This window comes from Dermacentor silvarum, chromosome 3 (assembly GCF_013339745.2).
Source record: "Dermacentor silvarum isolate Dsil-2018 chromosome 3, BIME_Dsil_1.4, whole genome shotgun sequence".
Taxonomy (NCBI): Eukaryota; Metazoa; Arthropoda; class Arachnida; order Ixodida; family Ixodidae; genus Dermacentor; species Dermacentor silvarum.
Window position 1 is genome coordinate 44,234,470 of NC_051156.1, and position 19,467 is coordinate 44,253,936.

At 47.1% G+C, this 19,467-nt stretch overlaps 2 protein-coding genes across 3 annotated transcripts in view; one reads left to right on the forward strand and one right to left on the reverse strand.

Annotated features, from left to right (window-relative positions):
- LOC119444321 (fatty acid synthase-like) overlaps window positions 1-19,467 on the reverse strand; it is a 208,118-nt gene that overhangs the window by 103,693 nt on the left and 84,958 nt on the right. Inside the window, 3 exon segments of the mRNA XM_049664541.1 lie at window positions 11,987-12,203; window positions 13,662-13,919; window positions 15,118-15,321. Coding sequence (XP_049520498.1) covers window positions 11,987-12,203; window positions 13,662-13,919; window positions 15,118-15,321 — 679 coding nt within the window.
- The window catches only part of LOC125943763 (uncharacterized), a 122,050-nt gene continuing 118,952 nt past the window's right edge, over window positions 16,370-19,467 (forward strand). The window contains exon 1 of one of the 2 annotated variants that reach the window (XM_049663267.1): window positions 16,370-16,508. The gene's annotated coding sequence lies outside the window, so the exon portion shown is untranslated. Of the gene's footprint in view, window positions 16,509-16,970; window positions 17,181-19,467 lie in introns of those variants that run through there. The other variant, XM_049663268.1, reaches the window with a different exon arrangement.

Here is a 19,467-nt window from a genome sequence, read left to right on the forward strand (position 1 = left end):
ATTCAGCTGCGAGTTACTTGTTCGCACTGTTATTTTGCAAGTTTCCGGCCATAATGATGCTATTTTCACTTTTCCACCGACAGAAGCAACAAAACGAGGTGGATTTAGCCTTGATGAGCTATCAGCAAAGATGCTTAAGAAAGAAAGAAGACCACAAGCTGCTTTTAAATTGACAACTTTCTTTACCTACTTCACCGATTTGGACGGAGCTTGGCCTACCTCAAAAGATTATATAATATGCAATCAATAAAATAAAAGTTTATTGATTGCATGATGTGTGCCATATAGCGAATACGGTTATCTTTTCGGAAAAACTACACTGGGCAAATTGGCAGATGCATGATTGAGCAGCTCAGGAAGCCTTCTAACAAAGTGAAAATATCGTAATCGGATGGCATGATTGCCTTTCATTGTCACGAGCGTGGTTGCGTTCTCCGCTTTCAGGATACAATTATCCCCGAGAAAAACACAAAAAGCAAATGTGAATTGGCCCGCATACTCGCGCCCATAATAAAAAGTTATTGACCAGCCTAATCATTCGGAGCGCTCCCATTGCGACATTCGGCGAAGCATGTGTGAGCATGATGTTCATTATAGTCAAGAGTTCGCGAAGGTTCGTCTGCTCATGTAACATGATGATGTAGAAATTGCGGTCACAGACCATGTCAAGGTGAAAATAACACAGAGAAATTTCGTGATCGTGACGTGACAGTTTGATTGTTTCGTGATAGTTTCGTGACAGTGTGATCAAGGAACCCGTACTAATTGTCCCGAAACATCTATGTGTTATTTTCACCTTGACTTGGTCAGTGACCGCAGTTTCTCCATCATGATGTCCTTGTGACCTTGAAAGAAAGATATTATTTTCTACGCATGCGTTAAGAAAATAGTGACCGTTTGCTTTGTTTTGTCGTGTTTTAACAATTAGCGTTCATATTTTAACACTGCGCTAGGCCGGTGTCTAAGACGTGAAGTACTGGCGGTATTAGGTGTCATTCTACATCGGAAAGGAAATCGTTCGTCAACATTCTCCATTTGTGTATTGTTCTTTCGCTGCGTCAATTTAGTAGTTAGGCTTCACAGAAAAGCCTTCATGCTAACAGATAGCCACTCCGATGAAGCTGTAGCCATAATACTAGGGATAGTGGGGTTTGCTGCGGCCTTTCAACTAGGGTGCACTAATTACAAGGTATGAGATTGCCAGTTGATTTCTCTGCTGATATGCCTAGCAGGTTTTGTGGTCCACAGATGCCATGGGGTTATGCAGCAGGTTACACAGGAAAGCTATCGCTGAATTGGACAACCAAATTCGATAGTTGCTGCCATAATTTATTCCTGTGTATTTGACCTGCTTTCTTCAGTGCTGTAAGTTAATGCCATATCGCAGTGAAAAAACGGTGAAGGGAGCGTACATTCGCAGCGTGCCCTTTTGCTACTAGCTAAAACACCTGTATTATTTCTGACCCAATCAGGTGAACTTACCGTAACATTTTATCTCTTGAACAATATTCAGTGCTAAATTTAGGGCATGCATAAAAAATCCCGCAGATCCCACGCCCTGTGGGAATCAATGTTATGCGAAGCAGTGTGCCTACCAAGTTGACGAAACGACCATGGGATCACCAAGACGTAGGCGGCTGCTTCATGACCTACGTGACACGCATGTCATGACATTCATGTCATGAGCTATCATTTATGTTCATCATACACTCTTGTCCTACTATGCCAATTTTGGTACATACCAAGTAAACAAAACGACCATGAGAGCACAAAGATGTAGGCGGCTGTTTCATGACCGACCTGACAGACATGTCATGACCTATCATTTATGTTCGTAATACACTATTGCCATACTATGCCAATTTTGGTACCGACCAAGCTAACGAAACGACCATGACAGGACCAAGACGTAGGCGGCCGTTTCATGACCTACATGACAGACATGTCATGATATTCATGTCATAAACTATCATTTATGTTCGTCATACAACATTGTCGTACTATGCCAATTTTGGTACATACTGTCACGGCTCATTGGAGACAAGAGCGAAGAGCGATATTTAATTGAGACAATTGGGACAAAGCGCTCAGTTCAAACTTCTTCTCTAGCACCTTGCTTGCAAGCTCGAGGTCGTCGTCTTTGTCGTCAGCGTGGTTGGGACACAGATAGCGTCGCGGCATTTGCCCCCTCCAGAAGGAGCATCGACCCGATGCTCGGCGGGTAGCACCCGGTGATCAGCAAACCAGAGAGTAGCCATGTCATTCAGAAAAATAAGGTTTCATGCGCACCACGTGTACAGTCTCAGGCAGGTTCATACGGCGCCTCGAGCAGGATGGGCTGTCAGGAACAACTTCATAGTTGACGTCGCTAAGGCGTCGTAGAACCTTGTATGGTCCGAAGTATCGGGGTAGAAGTTTCTCCGCGAGGCCCAGGCGGCGTACTGGAGTCCAAACCCAGACTCTTTGGCCGGGATGGTAGACGACGCATCGATGGTGTTGGTTGTAACGTCGGGCATCTCGCTCTTGCTAGCCAGTTATGCGAACGCCCGCGAGCTGTCTTGCTTCTTCGGCACGCGCTGTAAAATTTGCGGCGTCAGTTTCGGAATCGCTGGAATCGTGAGGCAGCATAGCATCCAGCATTGTAGTAACTTCTCGACCGTGGAGGAGACTGAATGGTGTCATTTTTTGTTGTTTCTTGCCGAGCCGTGTTATAAGCAAACGTGACGTAGGGTAATATTTGGTCCCAGTTCTTGTGGTCCACATCGACATACATGCACAGCATGTCTGCGAGAGTCTTGTTGAGGTGCTCCGTAAGTCCATTTCTTTGCGGGTAATAGGCTGTCGTCCTTTTGTGTGCCGTGCCACTGAGCGTTAGTACAGTTTGCAAAAGTTCAGCCGTGAACGTGGCTCCCCTTTCGGTTACGATGACCGCTGGAGCACCGTGCCTCAGGATGACGCTTTCAATGAAGAACTGTGCGGCCTCGGCTGCTGTGCTGCTCGGAAGTGCTTTGGTTTCAGCATATCGCGTGAGGTAGTCTGTCGCAACTATCATCCACTTATTTCCGGCGGCAGATATTGGGAATGGGCCCAAAAGATCCATCCCAATTTGTGCAAACGGCGTTTCCGGCACTGGAACAGGATGTAATAGTCCGGCAGGTTTCGCAGGTCCTACTTTTCGTCGCTGGCAGTCAAGGCACGTTCGAACGTACTGCTTCACCTGTGCTGCAAGCCGTGGCCAGTCGTACTTCTCTTTGAACCGCGCTAATGTTCTTGTGTGGTCTGAGGTGGCCTGAGGTAGCTTCATCGTGACAGGCCTGCAATATTTCATTGCGGAGAGTTTTAGGGACAACTAGTAGATATCTGTTCCCTGTTGAAGAGAAGTTCTTTCTAAAAAGAACACTGTTGCGTATGCAGAATGATGACAGGTCCCTTGAGAACAATCCAGGCTTGTTTGTGGTGCAGTGTCACCTTTACTTGGGAGTATGGAGAGTTGCGAGCATGCGCTATTCTCGATGGAGGAGAGAGACGACTGGCGGCACGGCAAACGAAGATTTAATATATACAGGAGAGGTAGAAGCACGCAACACACGACACTGAAACTGAAACTCAAAACTAAGGGCAGGCCAAACTATACACATAACTTCACAAAAATGCTTACTTAATAGAAAATATCAAGCTCTGACTACATGCAAAACTACCAGAAAATATTCGATTTCAGTTTCGGAGCCTAGCTCAGCCTTAAAGTCTCTAGGTCAGTCCTAGCCTTTGTTCTTAAAAGTCTGACCACCCTGGCCCCGGTCTAGCTGCGTCGATATCAAAAACGTGTACTCTTACGGGCCGCCGACTTGACGTTCCTCACGTCGGATCCAAGTCGTGTTCATTCGGGTGTTGTTGCTGCCGTAGGTGCTGACGACTCGCGTTGTCTCTTTTTCGGCGGTGAGCTCGTCGGTTCGTCGGTGATGAGCTCGTCAGCTCGTCAGCGATGACGCTCGGCGTTGCTTAGGCCCACCTGCCTAGGCCTAGCGTCGGGATGCGTCGCAACTTCTTCAGGAGTGCCGACGTGTCATCCCGAGGAGATTAGAGCGTGCCGGTCTGCCACAGAAGGGGGATCCTCTCTGGGGTGCCTGGTCCTGCCGTGAGAAGCTGCAGCCCGTCCAGGAGCCTCGCCCGAACATGCCGAGGTCGACGGCCACACCTTGGACGGCCAGCGTCGCGGACTCAACCAGACCCCCAAGTCTCCCGTCGCCAGAACATAGCTGGAGATGCGACCTTCCTTACCCGGTGCCACGTTGAATCTCAACGGACAGCGCCCTTCATCCCTCGATTATGCCTCGGCTCACGCGCCTCGCGCGCTCGCGCCGTTCGGAACGCTCTGTTTATATCGTCCTCTTCTTTTCACGCCACAGGCGACCTCTTACATGTGACATGCGGCCTTCTAAGAAATCAATTAGAGAAGCGAGCTCCTGGTCCTCTTGTTGTTGTTGAGAGATCGTGGCCGCATCAACAACTCCTAAAAATCCTGTAGATTCGTCATAATCTCCGCCTGATGACTCGATCGGCGATCTGGAAAGGCAGCATCTAAGTGCTGCCTTCCCGATTTATAGACCACTGTCATGTCGTACTCTTGAAGCCGTAGGGCCCAGCGTGCCAAACGTGCAGATGGATCTTTCATGTTGGTCAACCAACAGAGAGAATGGTGGTCACTTATGACTTGAAATGGGCGGCCGTATATGTACGGACGGAACTTGGTAACTCCCCATACTACAGCCAAGCATTCCTTCTCTGTTGTGGAGTAGTTCGATTCGGCACGTGACATTGTTCTACTCGCGTAAGCGATGACTCACTCAGCGCAGTCTTGCCGCTGAACAAGAACGGCGCCTAGACCCACGTTGCTGGCATCGATGTGGATCATTGTGGGCGCATCCACGTCAAAGTGGGCAAGAACAGGTGGAGTTTATAGACGGTGCTGCAACTCAATGCCACATCCTGCTCCTCGCTCCACACAAACGCGACATCTTCTCTGGTTAGCCACGTGAGTGGTGAGGCGATGCGTGCAAAACCCGCAATAAATCGCCGGTAATATGCGCATAGGCCCAGGAAGCGTCTGACTGCCTTCTTGTCCGTAGGCCTTGAAAATTTTGCGACAGCTGCGATTTTCTCAGGATCAGGTGTGACACCTGTGTGGCTTACAACGTGGCCCAAAAACTGCAGTTCTTCGTAGCCAAACTGACACTTTTCAGGTTTTAAAATAAGCCCAGCAGACCGTATGGCTCTAAGAACTAACCGTAGCCGTCTGAGATGTTCATCAAATGTGGCAGAATAAACTATCACATCATCTAGGTACACTAAGTAAGTCTTTCACTTAAGGTCTGAGAGAACGGTATCCATTAGCCTTTGAAACATGGCTGGGGCGGAGCACAAACCAAAAGGGAGAACTTTGAATTCATAGAGCCCATCTGGCGTCACAAAAGCAGTCTTTTCGCGATCCCATTCATCGACCTCTATTTGCCAGTCCAGTGACGAGAAGTACCGAGCATGCCGTAGCCTGTCGAGGGAATCGTCGATGCGTGGTAAGGGATACACGTCTTTTTCATAATCCGATTGACCTTGCGATAATCGATACATAACCGCAGGCTACCATCCTTCTTCTTAACGAGTACCACGGGTGACGCCCAAGGCCTTTTTGACGGCTGGATGACATCATCTTCTAGCATTTTCTTGACTTGCTGCTGTATTGCTTCACGCTCTTTCTCAGCCACGCGATACGGATGCTGCCGGATGGGTATTGCTGTTTCCTCCGTAATAATGCGGTGTTTCGTCAGTGGTGTTTGACGCACTCGGGATGTTGTAGAGAAGCAGTCCTTAAAATGGTCAAGCAGTTCCCTGAGACTTTGTTTCTGTTGCGGCGCTAAACCTGGGTCAACCTCGACGACGGGTGCATGTGGCATCGTATCGGTGGTTGATTCCTCTTTTACAGCAAAGCAGTATTGAACGTGCTCAATTTCGTCAAAGTAAGCCACAGCGGTGCCTTTACTGATGTGCCGGCGTTCATTAGTAAAATTTGTCAGTTGTACCTCTGTGCGACCACCGATTAAGCTGACGATACCCCGAGCGATAGCAACACCTTGATGGAACAGAAGTGCAGTTAATTGTTCGGCTACACCGTCCTTGTTAAACTGTTCTCCGCAACTGACGGAGACAAGACTGCATGATAGTGGTGGTATGCAGACGTCGTCGTCGGCGACAAGTAACAATGTACGTTGGCGCTCGTCGTCGTGGCTCATGTCTATACTATTCGATAAGGTTATCTCGCCATCCCGTATGTTAACCACGGCGCCGTACTCCCGCAAGAAGTCTATTCCAAGGATGAGGGATCTGCAGCACTCTTTTAAAATCATAAAAGAGGTGACAAAAGCTGTATTTCCTATCTGGAGTCGTGCAGTAAATTTTCCTGTAAATGTCATTATCTGGCCCCCGGCATTTCGAATATGAGGGCCACGTCCATTGCGTTTTGACTTTCTTAAGCCGGTATGCCAACTGCTCACTCATTATCGAAAAGTCTGCGCCAGTATCAACTAAAGCTGTCACGTCGTGTCCATCAATCGTTACGAGTAGGTCGGCACTCACAAATTCGTCGGTGTTCCGTTTCTCCCGATTGCTCTGCTCGTTTCTCAGTAATAATGGGGGATTTTCGGCGGTTAGACGACTTGCAACGTTCCCCCCGGAGGTCGCGGATTTCAGTTTCCCCGCCGTGGTCTTGGAGAGCGGCCTCTTACCACGTCGGCGAAACTGCGACGGTCCGGCGAAGAATAGCGTAACGGAGACGGCGAGCGCGACCGGAGATTAGCTGAGCTGCCTTGTTCCCGAGTGGTACTGTCGTCGAAGCGTGGATGTCTCTCTGGAAACTGTCGCGGAGTAGCAGGTGACATTTCCTGGTTGCCACCCTGGCGATGAGGGCAAAAACGATAAATGTGCCCTGGTTCGCCACAGTGAAAACACAATGGTCGGCGATCAGCAGTGCGCCATACGTCGGTCCTGCGAAACGGGGGTAGCCTGAAATGCTCTCTCTGTATCCAGGCAGCAGTAGGTGAACGCTGGTGGTACTGCTTTACTGGCACGGTAGAAAGCGGGCGACAGACAGCGTCTGCGTAGCTATATGCACGTGGCTCATAGCGTGGCTCGAAGTGTGGCGCGAAGCGTGGCGCGAAGCGTGGCTCGAAGCGTGGCTCGAAGCGCGGCTCGAAGCGCGGCTCGGGACACGGTTCAGGGAGTGGCTCAGGAGATGCAAATGTTTGCCGGATTTCTTGGCGGACAACTTCAGCGACCGAAGCAACAGCAAACTCCTTCGGTGTCGCAGTTTGCTTCGCAATCTCCTCGCGCACAATGTCTCTGATCAGTTGACGCAGCGAGGTCTCGTCGGTCACTGCCAGAACTGCGGCTCCTGCAGGTGCATCGTTAGTTAGGCGTTCGTATTGCCGGCAACGCTGCTGTAGCGCCCGCGCAATTGCTGTGGCTTCCTTAATAAATTCTTCCACTGTTGTAGGCGGGTTTCGCAAGAGACCAGCGAATAGCTGTTCTTTGACGCCGCGCATGAGATGGCTCAGCTTCTTCGAATCAGGCATGTTGGGATTAGCCTGGCGAAACAAACGAGACATGTCCTCAGCAAACATGGAGACACTTTCGTTGGGTTTCTGAATGCGCAACTCGAGAAGGCGTTGTGTATTATCTCGGCGATCAGTGCTTCCGAAGGTATCAATTATCCGACGGCAAAATTCGTCCCACGTTGTCAAATGTGCCTCGCGGTTTTCAAACCACGTCCTTGCGCTACCTTCAAGAGCGAAGTACACACTGGAAAGCTTCTGATCCGGTCGCCACTGATTGACCCTAGCCACGCGTTCGTACTGGTCCAGCCAGTCTTCGGCGTCTTCATACGTGTCACCGCGGAAGCTTTTGGGGACTGGATTGTTCTGAACAGTCACCTGTGTTGTACTTGCAAGCGCCATTTCCTGAGTCGGTGGGGTCGCTGACAAACTTCCTTGCAAGAGACCGAATTCCGGGCACAGACCTTGCAGGCGGCGGCTTGCGCGGTGCACAGGTGCCTCGACGCGTGGATGATGTCTTGAAGGGCTGGATGCAGGGCTACTCGCAGCAGTCGTCCAAATCATTAGGCGAGGATGCGATACCCAGAACTTCCACCAGTGTCACGGCTCACTGTAGACAAGAGCGAAGAGCGGTATTTAATTGAGACAATTAGGGCAAAGCGCTCCGTTCAAACTTCTTCTTCTCTAGCACCTTGCTTGCAAGCTCGAGGTCGTCGTCTTTGTCGTCAGCGTGGTTGGGACACAGATAGCGTCGCGGCAATACCAAGTTACCGAAACGAGCATGAGAATACCAAGACGTAGACGGCTGTTTCAAGCGCCGCATGACGCACATGTCATGACCTCTCATTTATGTTCGTCATGCACTCTTGTCATACTATGCTAATTTGGCTACCTACCAAGTTAACGAAACGACCATGAGAGCACCAAGACGTGGATGGCTTGATAGATAGATCATCATCATTAGCCTATATTTATGTCCACTGCAGGACGAAGGCCTCTCTCTGCGGTCTCCAATTACCCCTGTCTTGCGCTAGCTTATTCCAACTTGCGCCTGCAAATTTCCTAACTTCATCACCCAACCTACTTTTCTGCCGTCCACGACTGTGCTTCCCTTCTCTTGATATCCATTCTGTAACTCTAATTGTCCACCGATCATCCATCCTATGCATCGCATGGCCTGCCTAGCTCCATTTTTTTCTCTTGATGTCTATTAGAATATCGGCTATCCCAGTTTGCTCCCTGATCCACGCCACTCTCTTCCTGTCTCTTAACGTTAGGCCTAACATATTTCGTTTCATCGTCTTTGTCCGGTCCTTAACTTGTTCTCAAGATTCTTTGCTAATCTCCAAGTTTCTGCCGCCTATGTTAGCACCAGTAGAATGCAATGATTTTACACTTTTCAAAGACAGTGTTAAGCTCCCAGTCAGGATTTGGTAGTGCGTGCCGTATGCACTCAAACCCAATTTTCTTCTGTAAGTTTTCCTCTCTTCTATTTCTCTCTCTTTCTCTCCTTCACATGGTCAGGGTCCCCTGTGTGTAATTGACCTAGATAAACGTACTCCTTTAAACTGTAGAGGCTGACTGGCAATCTTGAATTCTATAGATAGATGGAGACTATCAAAGTCGCAAATGTTCGCCAAGAATTGCTTCGCATTAAAAAAAAAGTAACCATCGTTATAAAACCAACGTGTAGCAGTTACTCGTACAAAATATGTGAGAATTTGTAAAGCTTAGATCGTGCAATCAGGGACGTTACCATGTTTTCATATTGAAAACGTATCAAATTGTTCAGCATACGATACGCTTCCTATCACATACACTCTATAGGTGTAGAAATTAAGGTATTACTGCTATTTTGGCATCGCGCATAGCACTCATTAATGCGTTATTTGCAGTGGTAATCACTCTGTTCACCCTTCATAAGGTCTTTCCAAGAAAGCAGGAAGCTTCAGTGAAAATTCACGCTTTTTTGTGCATTCATGCATAGCTATTGCTGGGTTACTATTGCCAAGGCGTATGCTGAGATCTACGCAATATTTGTAATCTAATCTTGTTCACTCTAGTAGCCCTGGACAGCTCTATTTGTGCGCAATATAACGTACAGTTATTACATTAATCCTTGCGGATCGGTCTGCAATCTTGGATTTTGCACACTGGCCTTCTTTATAATATTATTTATTACTGTTATTTTTTTTTCTCTTGAAGTAAAACTGAGAAGCAGTTGGTTCACTTCTCGGGAGAGATCAGATGCCGCATTACTGAAATTTCGCAGATTCGAGAAATACTGGCCAGCCTGTAAAATGCACAAAAATGAAGCAGAGCGACGCAGGTTTTTAGCTGCATGCAAATTAGAAGTTGGGCGCTCCTTATGTCTTCCTATGTTCCCACATCAGCACGCGGTAAATAGAAGGCTTCTCAATGTGAAAGAAGCATCCAGACCACTACAGCACGAGCCACCACGAGAACCACGGCTGTCACTACGTTGGCCATGATTCAAAAATATGGGTCCTCAGTAAAAAAGTTTCAAACACTGCCAATAATCACCTCGCAACAGAGATTTTCATCTTATCCATCGTAACATCGACTTCAATCAATGTTATGAAACGGAAAAATTGTAATCCACCCGAAGACAGTACGAAGCTGCAAAGGAAACCCGTGCGGGTTTCTCAGAAAGAACGCTTCGCAGTTGAGGAAAAATTTGCGCTGGTCCAGGATTAGATTTCGTCCGAGATGTGCTTCGAGTTATCGATTAATTCGCCCTCACGCTGCGATCAGCTAGCCTCCGGGATAGTTCAGATAGCAGAGAGACCGCCCCGGAAAAGTGTTGGTCCCGGGTTCGAAATCCGCACCAGGACGAATTTTTCTTCAACTGCGAAGCGTCCTTTCTGAAGCCAAGTACGGGTTTCTTCTGTAGCTTCGTGCCACATTCGGGTGAATGACAATTTTTTCCTTTCATGATTCTCCCCTGCTTGCGGGATTCCGCGGGACGGATTTGTCATATTCAATCAATATTTTATATGTAATCCGTACAGGGTGTTCATTTTTAGGTTTTACGGAATTTTTTGAAATCTCCTGTGGCAGGTAGCATAATTCTTATCCTATAGCTGGCTTCTTCGATGAGGCGGACATTATTAGCACGAGAAGTCGAAACACATATTCAACTAATTAACAAAAATCATTAATTAACTTCATAGTTAATTACTTTACGCCACATATTGCAATTTACGAACGGTAGCTGGTGAGCTTTTCAGGCGTATCCACTTGAAATTAATTTCAAGAATGACACCAGTTTGGAGATATGCGCCATCGAACTGGCCGTAAAAATGCACTGTTGTTCCACTTACTTTTTTACCAAAATTCTGTTTTATACATTGAAGCACAAAAGTAACTGTAACGCCCATGGATTTCGTCCAACACTTTGGGAAACATCTCGAAACTGGTGTCATCCTGGCAATTCATTTCAATTGGATGCGTCTTGCAAGCTCACCGGCTACAGTTCGTTAATTGCAATATGTATCGTAAAGTAATTAACAAATATGTTCATTAGTCAAATTTCGGTAATTAATTGAAAAGTGTTTTACTTTCTCGGGCTACTAAAGTCCGCCAATTCAAATAACCCAGCTCAACGATAAGAATTATGCTACCTGCCACAGGCGATTTTTTAAAATTCCGTAAAGCTTAAGTTTTAACACCGGTATATTATTGGCCAAGCACACGACGAATATCATGCGTTTATTAAAAATGGTAAATGAAAATACCCCAGCCCGAGCCACTAAGTATAAGGGGCTTATGACAATGCAGACTTGTCGAATTATGAATTTTACTTGATAGCTGGAACTCTGCACCATGTGTTTTGTCACTGCTCTGTCTTCGCTCAGCGCTTTCAAGTATTGAAAGGAGTCAGTATAGAAAGTTGCTGTTCCGGCACATCGCATGAGCACAAAGCAGGCGAACATCTGAGAGTGCTCTTGACGATTTAGGGAGAGCGCTGTATTAGGTGGCTAGATTTCAGCCCAATCATCTTTGAGCACTATTTTGTTACGATTTTCATGTTTCTCATGGGGAGTGCAGAGGCTAGAACTCATGCCACCCTCCCAAGTTCCTCTATAATAAGTTATCTTTCTCTTCAATAAGAACCATTGTCTGGCCCCACTCTTTGTGATTATTCTTAGCATAGGACACCGTAACAACTTTCATGAACGTCACGAAATTTGAGAAATTTTTGTGTGCGTATCAATAATTCTGCCCAACTTCCTTCGCGTTACCTGGTCATCGCGTTCATATAACATTTCTGCGTCTGGAATGTTTGGTCCTTGTTCTCTTCGCATAAATAACCAATTTGGATTATCGCCCTCACACTAAAAAGGAGAAGATCCTGGACTCACCCGTCTTAGGCAGAATGACGACACGGTGAAATGTTAAATCTTCGAGTATTACTGGAAGCTTGTCAAATGGCTTCCCAAAGCGCTTCGCCAGGGACTTCCAGACCATCACTATGTAGCCGGTCGCCGGAAACAGAACGCGGCCTTGAATTTGATGCCCAGCCAAGTATGCGTCTCGTTCGTGGTCGTCGAGATCAACTTCTATGACTTCTTCGGAAAGCTGCGCAGGAGATACGTGATGTATTCTACTATAGGTCTATAAAGTTCATTCTAATTTTTTTCTTTCTATTTCTACCGGGATATATGACAATTTCGGTGAATATATTGTTATATGTCACATATCAGCGACTTTTTCGGGATAGAACTTTACACGTATTGTTTAAGGTTTCCTTTTGATACAGGTAATATAGGTTTTACTAATTTTATAGTGAGAAAACGTGCTTTATGGCTGCAGATACTGCCCTTGAACGCTGTGGTTGTGCCCAACGAACTAACTGAGTTTTCTAAAAGCAGTCAAGCAAGGGCACAATCAAGGCACTATGCGATGCCACGAATGTGAGTATGCAGAAATTAGGAATGAGCGCATTCAATATTAGAATATGAACGGAGAAAAAAAAATAGTATTTATTGCAACTTTTGCTGGTGCAGAGATGAAACAAATAATTCAGAAAAACAATTCTGCTACCCATCTCACTATGACTTTCCACGTTAATGCCACTAGCACTCAAGCGATGTTGCGACATACCGTATGGCTGCAAGAACCTTTATTGCCGATCTGTAGTGATTAATCGGATGTTTTCGTTGCTAGACTTCCTTTACAATTGTATGAATCATACGTTTCTTAGCTCGTTCTAAATACAAATGTATTAAATTCTACGGTTTCATGTGCCGAAACCACAAATGACTAAGGCACCCCTTAGTGGGAGACGGGAATTGTTTTGACCAAACGGTTTTTTTAACGTGCGTCAAATGCGCCGTATACGATCGTTTTGGCTTTTCGCCCCCATCAAAATGCAGCAGCCACAGAAGGAATTTGATACCCCGGCCTTGTGCTTAGGCAAACCCACTTAGCAACCAAAGAGGGTAAGGTGGTTTTGATATTTTCTCATATGTTGATCTTAAACGTTAATCATTATCGAACGCTATATAGGAAATGCTTGTACAACATAAAACAAATAGAATGTACTTTTACGTATTTCACTGTAGCCGACTTCAACATTTCGTTGGCGCCTTCTTCATATCTCAGAAGCTCTATGGTCCTTGCCCCGCGCACGGTCAAGCAGCAAGAAAGGAACAACCTCGCTCAGTGCTTGCTCAAGTGCTTGTTTGTTCCCAGTATTTTTTCTCCTCACTCGGCTGCTTCTACTGCCGTCTTCTTCAATTCTTGCCTTTTTGTCCGGCGTTCGTTTTGGGCACATAGTAGTTCTTGGTAATTAGCCAAATAGTAATGCACATGGATATCTCGAATAGTGACCACAGCCACATTATTATCAGCCATACACTTTATGCGTAAAGTTCGAAGAATGCTATCCAGAGAGCAAAGATAAAAAGTGTTCGCTGTTTATTGTACAGCCGGCTTTTGTGATTACAGGAACTTTCATGGCGTGAGTAAGCAGGTAACATTAGGGCACTTGCTGTAGGCAGAGTTTATCCAGAATAAGCGAAAGAAATGTTTAACCTGGGCCGACGTAGCAAAATCGTTCCATTTGGCGACGGTCCATTGCTGAGAGTGGTCCCAGCTGACGAGGTGCGCGATGTTCGGAGTGCCACGTGGTACAGGCAGGGGCACTGGCGGGTACAGCGGAGATGGATCAAACTTCACGCCCAGCGAGTGCAGCTGGCCCAAAGAGTTGAGGAAGAAGCTCAGGTTGTCCGCGTCCCGCTTCATCAGGCCAAGGCATGTGGCGTCCGCGCCAACTGAGCGTCTCAACACCGACTGCAAGACATAAAAAAAGAGTCCGGGGCAGAGCATGCCAACGCACTTCGTAACGACCAAGCCTCAGCTGTAGAGGGCATCTAAGACGTTTTGTTGCTTAAATGTGAAGGGCCTCAACTTCGTGAGAAGACTGCCCGAAGCAAACATATGGTGTGTTATACATGCTAATTTTCTTCCCGAGGGCTCATGTATGCCGGACGTACGCACCACGCTCCCGCCACAAGCTTACTGCCGCTTTCATCAGCTGATTTAAAGCTAGTTAAGAGAGGGCTCGTGAAAGCCATTCTCAACAATGTGCTTGAAATTTGATGGCTACACGAGACTCGAACTAGCAAAGACAGGAATCGCGAAAGCTATCCTAATGAAAGTGCTTCAAAAGTGATGGCCACGCGACTTTAGCACTAGCGAAGACAGGGGCCGCGAAAGCCGTCTTAAGCAGTGCGCTTCTGAGGTAATGCCCACACGAGGTTGGAAAAAACTGTAAAGCCCAAATTCAACGGCTGTTAATAGCGGGCTTCTCTTGGTGCCTTTTGATACGGCTGGTAGAGGGTGAATTACATGAAGTGCACCAAAAAAGAAGGCTGCGCAATATCGAGATCGAAAGATCGAAATTAGCTCCTCCATTATCTGTATCGTGTGTCTTACAGGCTAAAGAACGGTTGGGGGCGGAGGATTCTCTGCCCATAGGCAGCTGCACGTTTCATATAGATTGGTCCACCAGAAAGACCTTCCCACGAACGGAGGATACGAAAAGAAGCATCAGGAACCTTTCACTAGCTGCGTCACAAGGGTCGTTTACGACATCGTTTTGAACTGCGACCGACTCTACGTGGAGCACAGCGTGCGTTGGCTCGACTGACTGCGTCCGAGTACATGCCAACAGCTCGAAACAGAAGTATGGCAGCAATCTCGCTCTGCACTGCCTGTCACGTGGGTGCAGCCGAAACTTCAAGAAATAACTATCATCAAGAGGTATTTGGATTACCGCACATGCGAGATAATCGAGACCATCACCAGTGTCAAGCGGGGCCCTTCATGCGTGAGCTAGGCTCCCATTCGATTACCAGACAAGCAGCTTACGTATGTGCACCCTCACGTATATACTAGACTATAATCAGAAACTCCTCCATTCGATACCTTGTGTTTTTATGACTAATAGTGGCTCACGGGGTTTCGAAAAAGTTAAGTGGTAGCTCACCTGCAGTAGGCAGTGCGGTGCAACCTCAACCAAGATGGCGTCCTTGGGAACGCGTTGCAGAGCTTCGAAGAAAAACACAGGGGATACAATATTGTTTGCATGGTACTCTGGTGTGCACCTCTGAGCAAGAGACTCGTGCCAGCGGTGCGGTGGCAGTGAAGTGCTCAACCAACCCTTGCCGCGGAGCGTCGGTTCCGTAATGATCTGTGAGAGAAAACGAAGAAGTATGAAGGCGGCGTTGGACATCAGGCACCTCCTTCCTTATTTATCAAACGGGCAGCTACGTACAAGATGGTGGTAAGTGCTAAACTTGAATACACGGAGCTACTGGTATAGCAGAGAAATATAACTTGTCCGTAAACCTATAAAAGGTCTGGCTAAGCTGTTACGTTTAAATATTGGCTCTTTCTTGTTCTCTCCTCTCTGCATTAGGCGACTAGCGGCAAGAGCATTCTGCTAACTACCGTGAACTCTTGATGCGTTTCGGAATTTGTGACATTTCTTCTTTTACGTTACGCTTATAATGATAGAAAACCACGTCAAAGGAGTACTCAATGTAGATTCAGACGTTCTTTATTCAACGATTGAGTTATTGAATATCTACGTAACTGACAGGTACATGAGAAGCCTTCCAGAGTGACTGTTTCGGTAGTAGATATATAACAAATTCTGTTAGTTCAGGAAGACTAGCTTATTAACACAAAGCTAGCATACTCCTAAACAATTAAATTTATGAAACCATTCATCAAAACATTCATCAAAGCCTACACACTCCTTATACATTTTACTAGAAATAGTCTTATGGCCAAATCTTTGTGAGCTCAGAAACAAGGGTATATCTTTGTTAAATTGGTCACCAAAGTGTTATGCTAAGGAAGGCTCGAACGTAAAACTTTATAAATACCAACGCGAATTCTACATTGAAGCATTTTACTTTGTCACAAAAGAGCGCGTAATCCAAGCGCGCGCCGCGTATCACGCACGCCAGCGAAAGAACACGCCGGCGCCGCGGCAACTTCAACAGAGGGGGAGAGCGCATACGCCTCAAGCAACAACGCTAACAACGGCGCCTAAACGTCTGGCAGAGACTCGACGGAGCGACGTTAACCGGAGAGAGAGAGAGAGGACACGCGCGCGCCGAGACACCTTCTCACCCGGCGAGTCGAGAGAGATAACTACAGCGTGAGCGCGCGCGCCAACAGCATGAGTCATCATCACCCCCCCCCCCCCCCCCCCCCCCCGCCCTCGAGAATGTTCCGAAAGCAGCGGTCGAAGGTACGAGAAAAGAGTAGAAGCTTCCCAAGCTTTGGCCGTGCTACGGAATCACAACTCCGATCGAATGTTCGAGAAGGACCGTCGACGGCTATATAAACGCCGTGCGAGCATTGTCAGTTAGGAATCCGGGAGTCCAGTGAGGAATTCAGGAGTTGAGTCCGCACAGTGAAGTGATGTAAAGTGAAGACCGAGCGTCTGCGGAAGAAGGGGATTCCTCGGCAAGCTAGTCGACGAGTTCATCGAGCGTCTGTATTTCCGGAAGAAGTTCCTTCTTCGAGATTTGCCCCCAAGTTACGCCGAGATCGTCTGACTCCAAGACCAACCAGCACGGTGAATACGATTGGACACTTAGTGTTCCTATTTATTTTGTACTTTACGTGTTGGACTCTTGTGCTTGTCGTTATTTTCTTGTGTTTGTTAATACCCATCTAATTTGTATTGTGTTGTGTCTAGCCTAAGTGTGCAAGTGTGTGTGTAACTGCCTTGTGTGAAGAATATATTTTGTTGTGTTTTGACAACTCTGGGCTCTGACTCGGTCTTTGGACAGCAACCGGCGTTCGCTGGCGCACCAAAGGGCCCACTCTTAATTGTCCTTGCTTTCGTGGGATTATTTTCGGAAGCTGATAAGTCGGCTTTGGAATTTAGTCCGGCGTCTGCACCTCGTTCACCGGGGTCTGTGACAATATTTCTGGCGTCCGCGACAGGACCTTTCTGGTGCAAATTGTGTGTCCACAGTAGGGAGAAAGAGCCTAGGGTCGTTTACATTGCTATTGTAAACGATTTTGAGTGTTGCACCACGTTTTGCTAACTTGTGTGCAGAGAGCAGTTCGATTGTTGAAAGCTAGGCAGATAGTTTTTGCACGCGGCTAGATTTTGAAGGGCATTATGGATCTCGAGAAATTAGTTGCCCTTGGTGAGAAGATGGGTCTTTCCGGAGCGGAACTACGGAAGTGGGTTAGTCAGAAGGAAAAAGAAGCTGTAGAAAGAGAGAAGCTAGCGGCCGAACGGGCCAAAGAAGAAAGAGAGGCGATGGAGCGAAGAGAGGAAAGAGAAGCAAAGGAGAGAGAAAGACAGAGACAGCATGAGTTAGAACTCGAACGACTTCGATTGCAGCAGCGTACAGACGCTCCCGCCCAGGCAAGAGTCGATAGCACTGAAAGAGAAGAAACTAGCTTCCGTCTGAACCCAAGCAAACTGCTTGTGGCATTCGATGAAAGAAAAGATGATCTGGATGCCTATTTGCATAGATTTGAGACAGTTGCTAAAAGCCAGAATTGGCCAGAGGATCAATGGGCCACTGCGTTGAGCACGTGTTTGAGTGGCGAAGCACTTAGTGTGTACGGTCGGCTGACGCCGACCGATGCCTCTAATTATGGAAGGGTGAAAGCTGCTTTACTGAAAAGATTTAGGTTCACCGTAGAAGGCTTCCGAGATAAGTTTAGGACTGGAAAGCCAGCCGATGGCGAGACTGCCACGCAATTTGCCGCGCGGCTCAGTCACTATTTTGATAGGTGGACCGAACTTTCAGAGACTGCACAGGAGTACGGTGCACTTAGAGAGCTTCTGATCAAGGAGCAGTTCCTCATCAGTTGCCACCCGAGCATGTCACTCTATCTGAAAGAAAGGAAAGCTAAATCGCTTCAAGATATGTTGGAATTGGCAGATCAATTTTTGGAAGCACAGGGAGGTACCAATCTCTCCAAGATCAGAAAAGAGGAGCCAGAGGATGCAAAGAAACCGGCATCCGATGAAAGGAGAAACCCTCCGAAGCCTGTTCCGAGGTGTTACCTTTGCAACCGACTGGGCCATCATGCTAGCAGTTGTCGTACCAACTTTACACGCACCAATGAGGTTAAATGTTTTAAATGTGGGCGAACGGGGCACAAAGCCGATTCATGTCGCAACGGAGTGAAGGAAACTCCCCAAGCATCCTGTGTGTATGCCCCGCCAAAACATCAAGAAGAAGACATAAACGACGGCTGTGTAGAACTTCGAGACGGAAAAAGAATTCCGGTCGTTAATGCGGTGATGACACAACGCCCAGAATTTCCCGATAAGGGAATGCCTGTCCTTGCCGGAAAAATGGCAGGAAAACAAATTACGGTGTTACGAGATTCCGGCACCAGCACAGTGATCGTGCGAAGGGACTTAGTAAAAGACGAGGAGCTCACGGGCGAAACCACTTTAGTTTACCTGATCGACGGTACGGTTAGGAAGCTTGCCGAAGCCAACATTGAGGTCGATACCCCATATTACAGTGGGAATGTCACTGCGCTTTGCATGGACAACCCACTGTACGACCTAATCATAGGAAACGTCGAGGGAGTTCGCGCCCCAGACGATCCGAAACCTTTAGAAGAGCCGAAGATCGAACCATCGACGATTGAAGAGCCACGCGGAAAACCATCAACATCTGACGAGAACACCGCGGCGGCTGTCACCCGAGCTCAAGCAAAGGTTCAGGCAAAGCCTTTCCAGCTCCCTTCCACGCCCGATTACGAAAATAAACCGACCGGTACTCATAAGCACGCCAAACACCACCATCGAAAAACCAAGGACAGGAAATTCAAATTTAAGAATCGTTGACGATTATCCGTGGTGCAAAGCGTTTTGATTGGGTGCACCGAATGTTTATTTATGTATCATGTTTATGTATTTGTTTCTGTTCTGTAAACTACCCCGTCATAGTTTGTATACTTGTTGCACATGTTATAATTCATGATTGTCTTGTTACGCGAGACATGTATTTTTGTATAGTACAAGTGTAATTGTTACTCGAGAGATGTGTTATTGTGTAATATAAGTGTACTAGTTATGCGAGCGATGTGTTATTGTATAGTCCAAGTGTACTTGTGTGACTTGTGCTTGTATTCGATGCATCGCGAGTGATGTGTGATTTGTGGTGGACCGATTTATGGACTTACGGACTCGTGTGTAGTGGACTCTTGTGCGCGCTTCTTTTGTGGTTTCTTGAATATTATTGCATAATATTCTTAAAGTGGGGGGCAGTGTCACAAAAGAGCGCGTAATCCAAGCGCTCGCCGCGTATCACGCAAGCCAGCGAAAGAACACGCC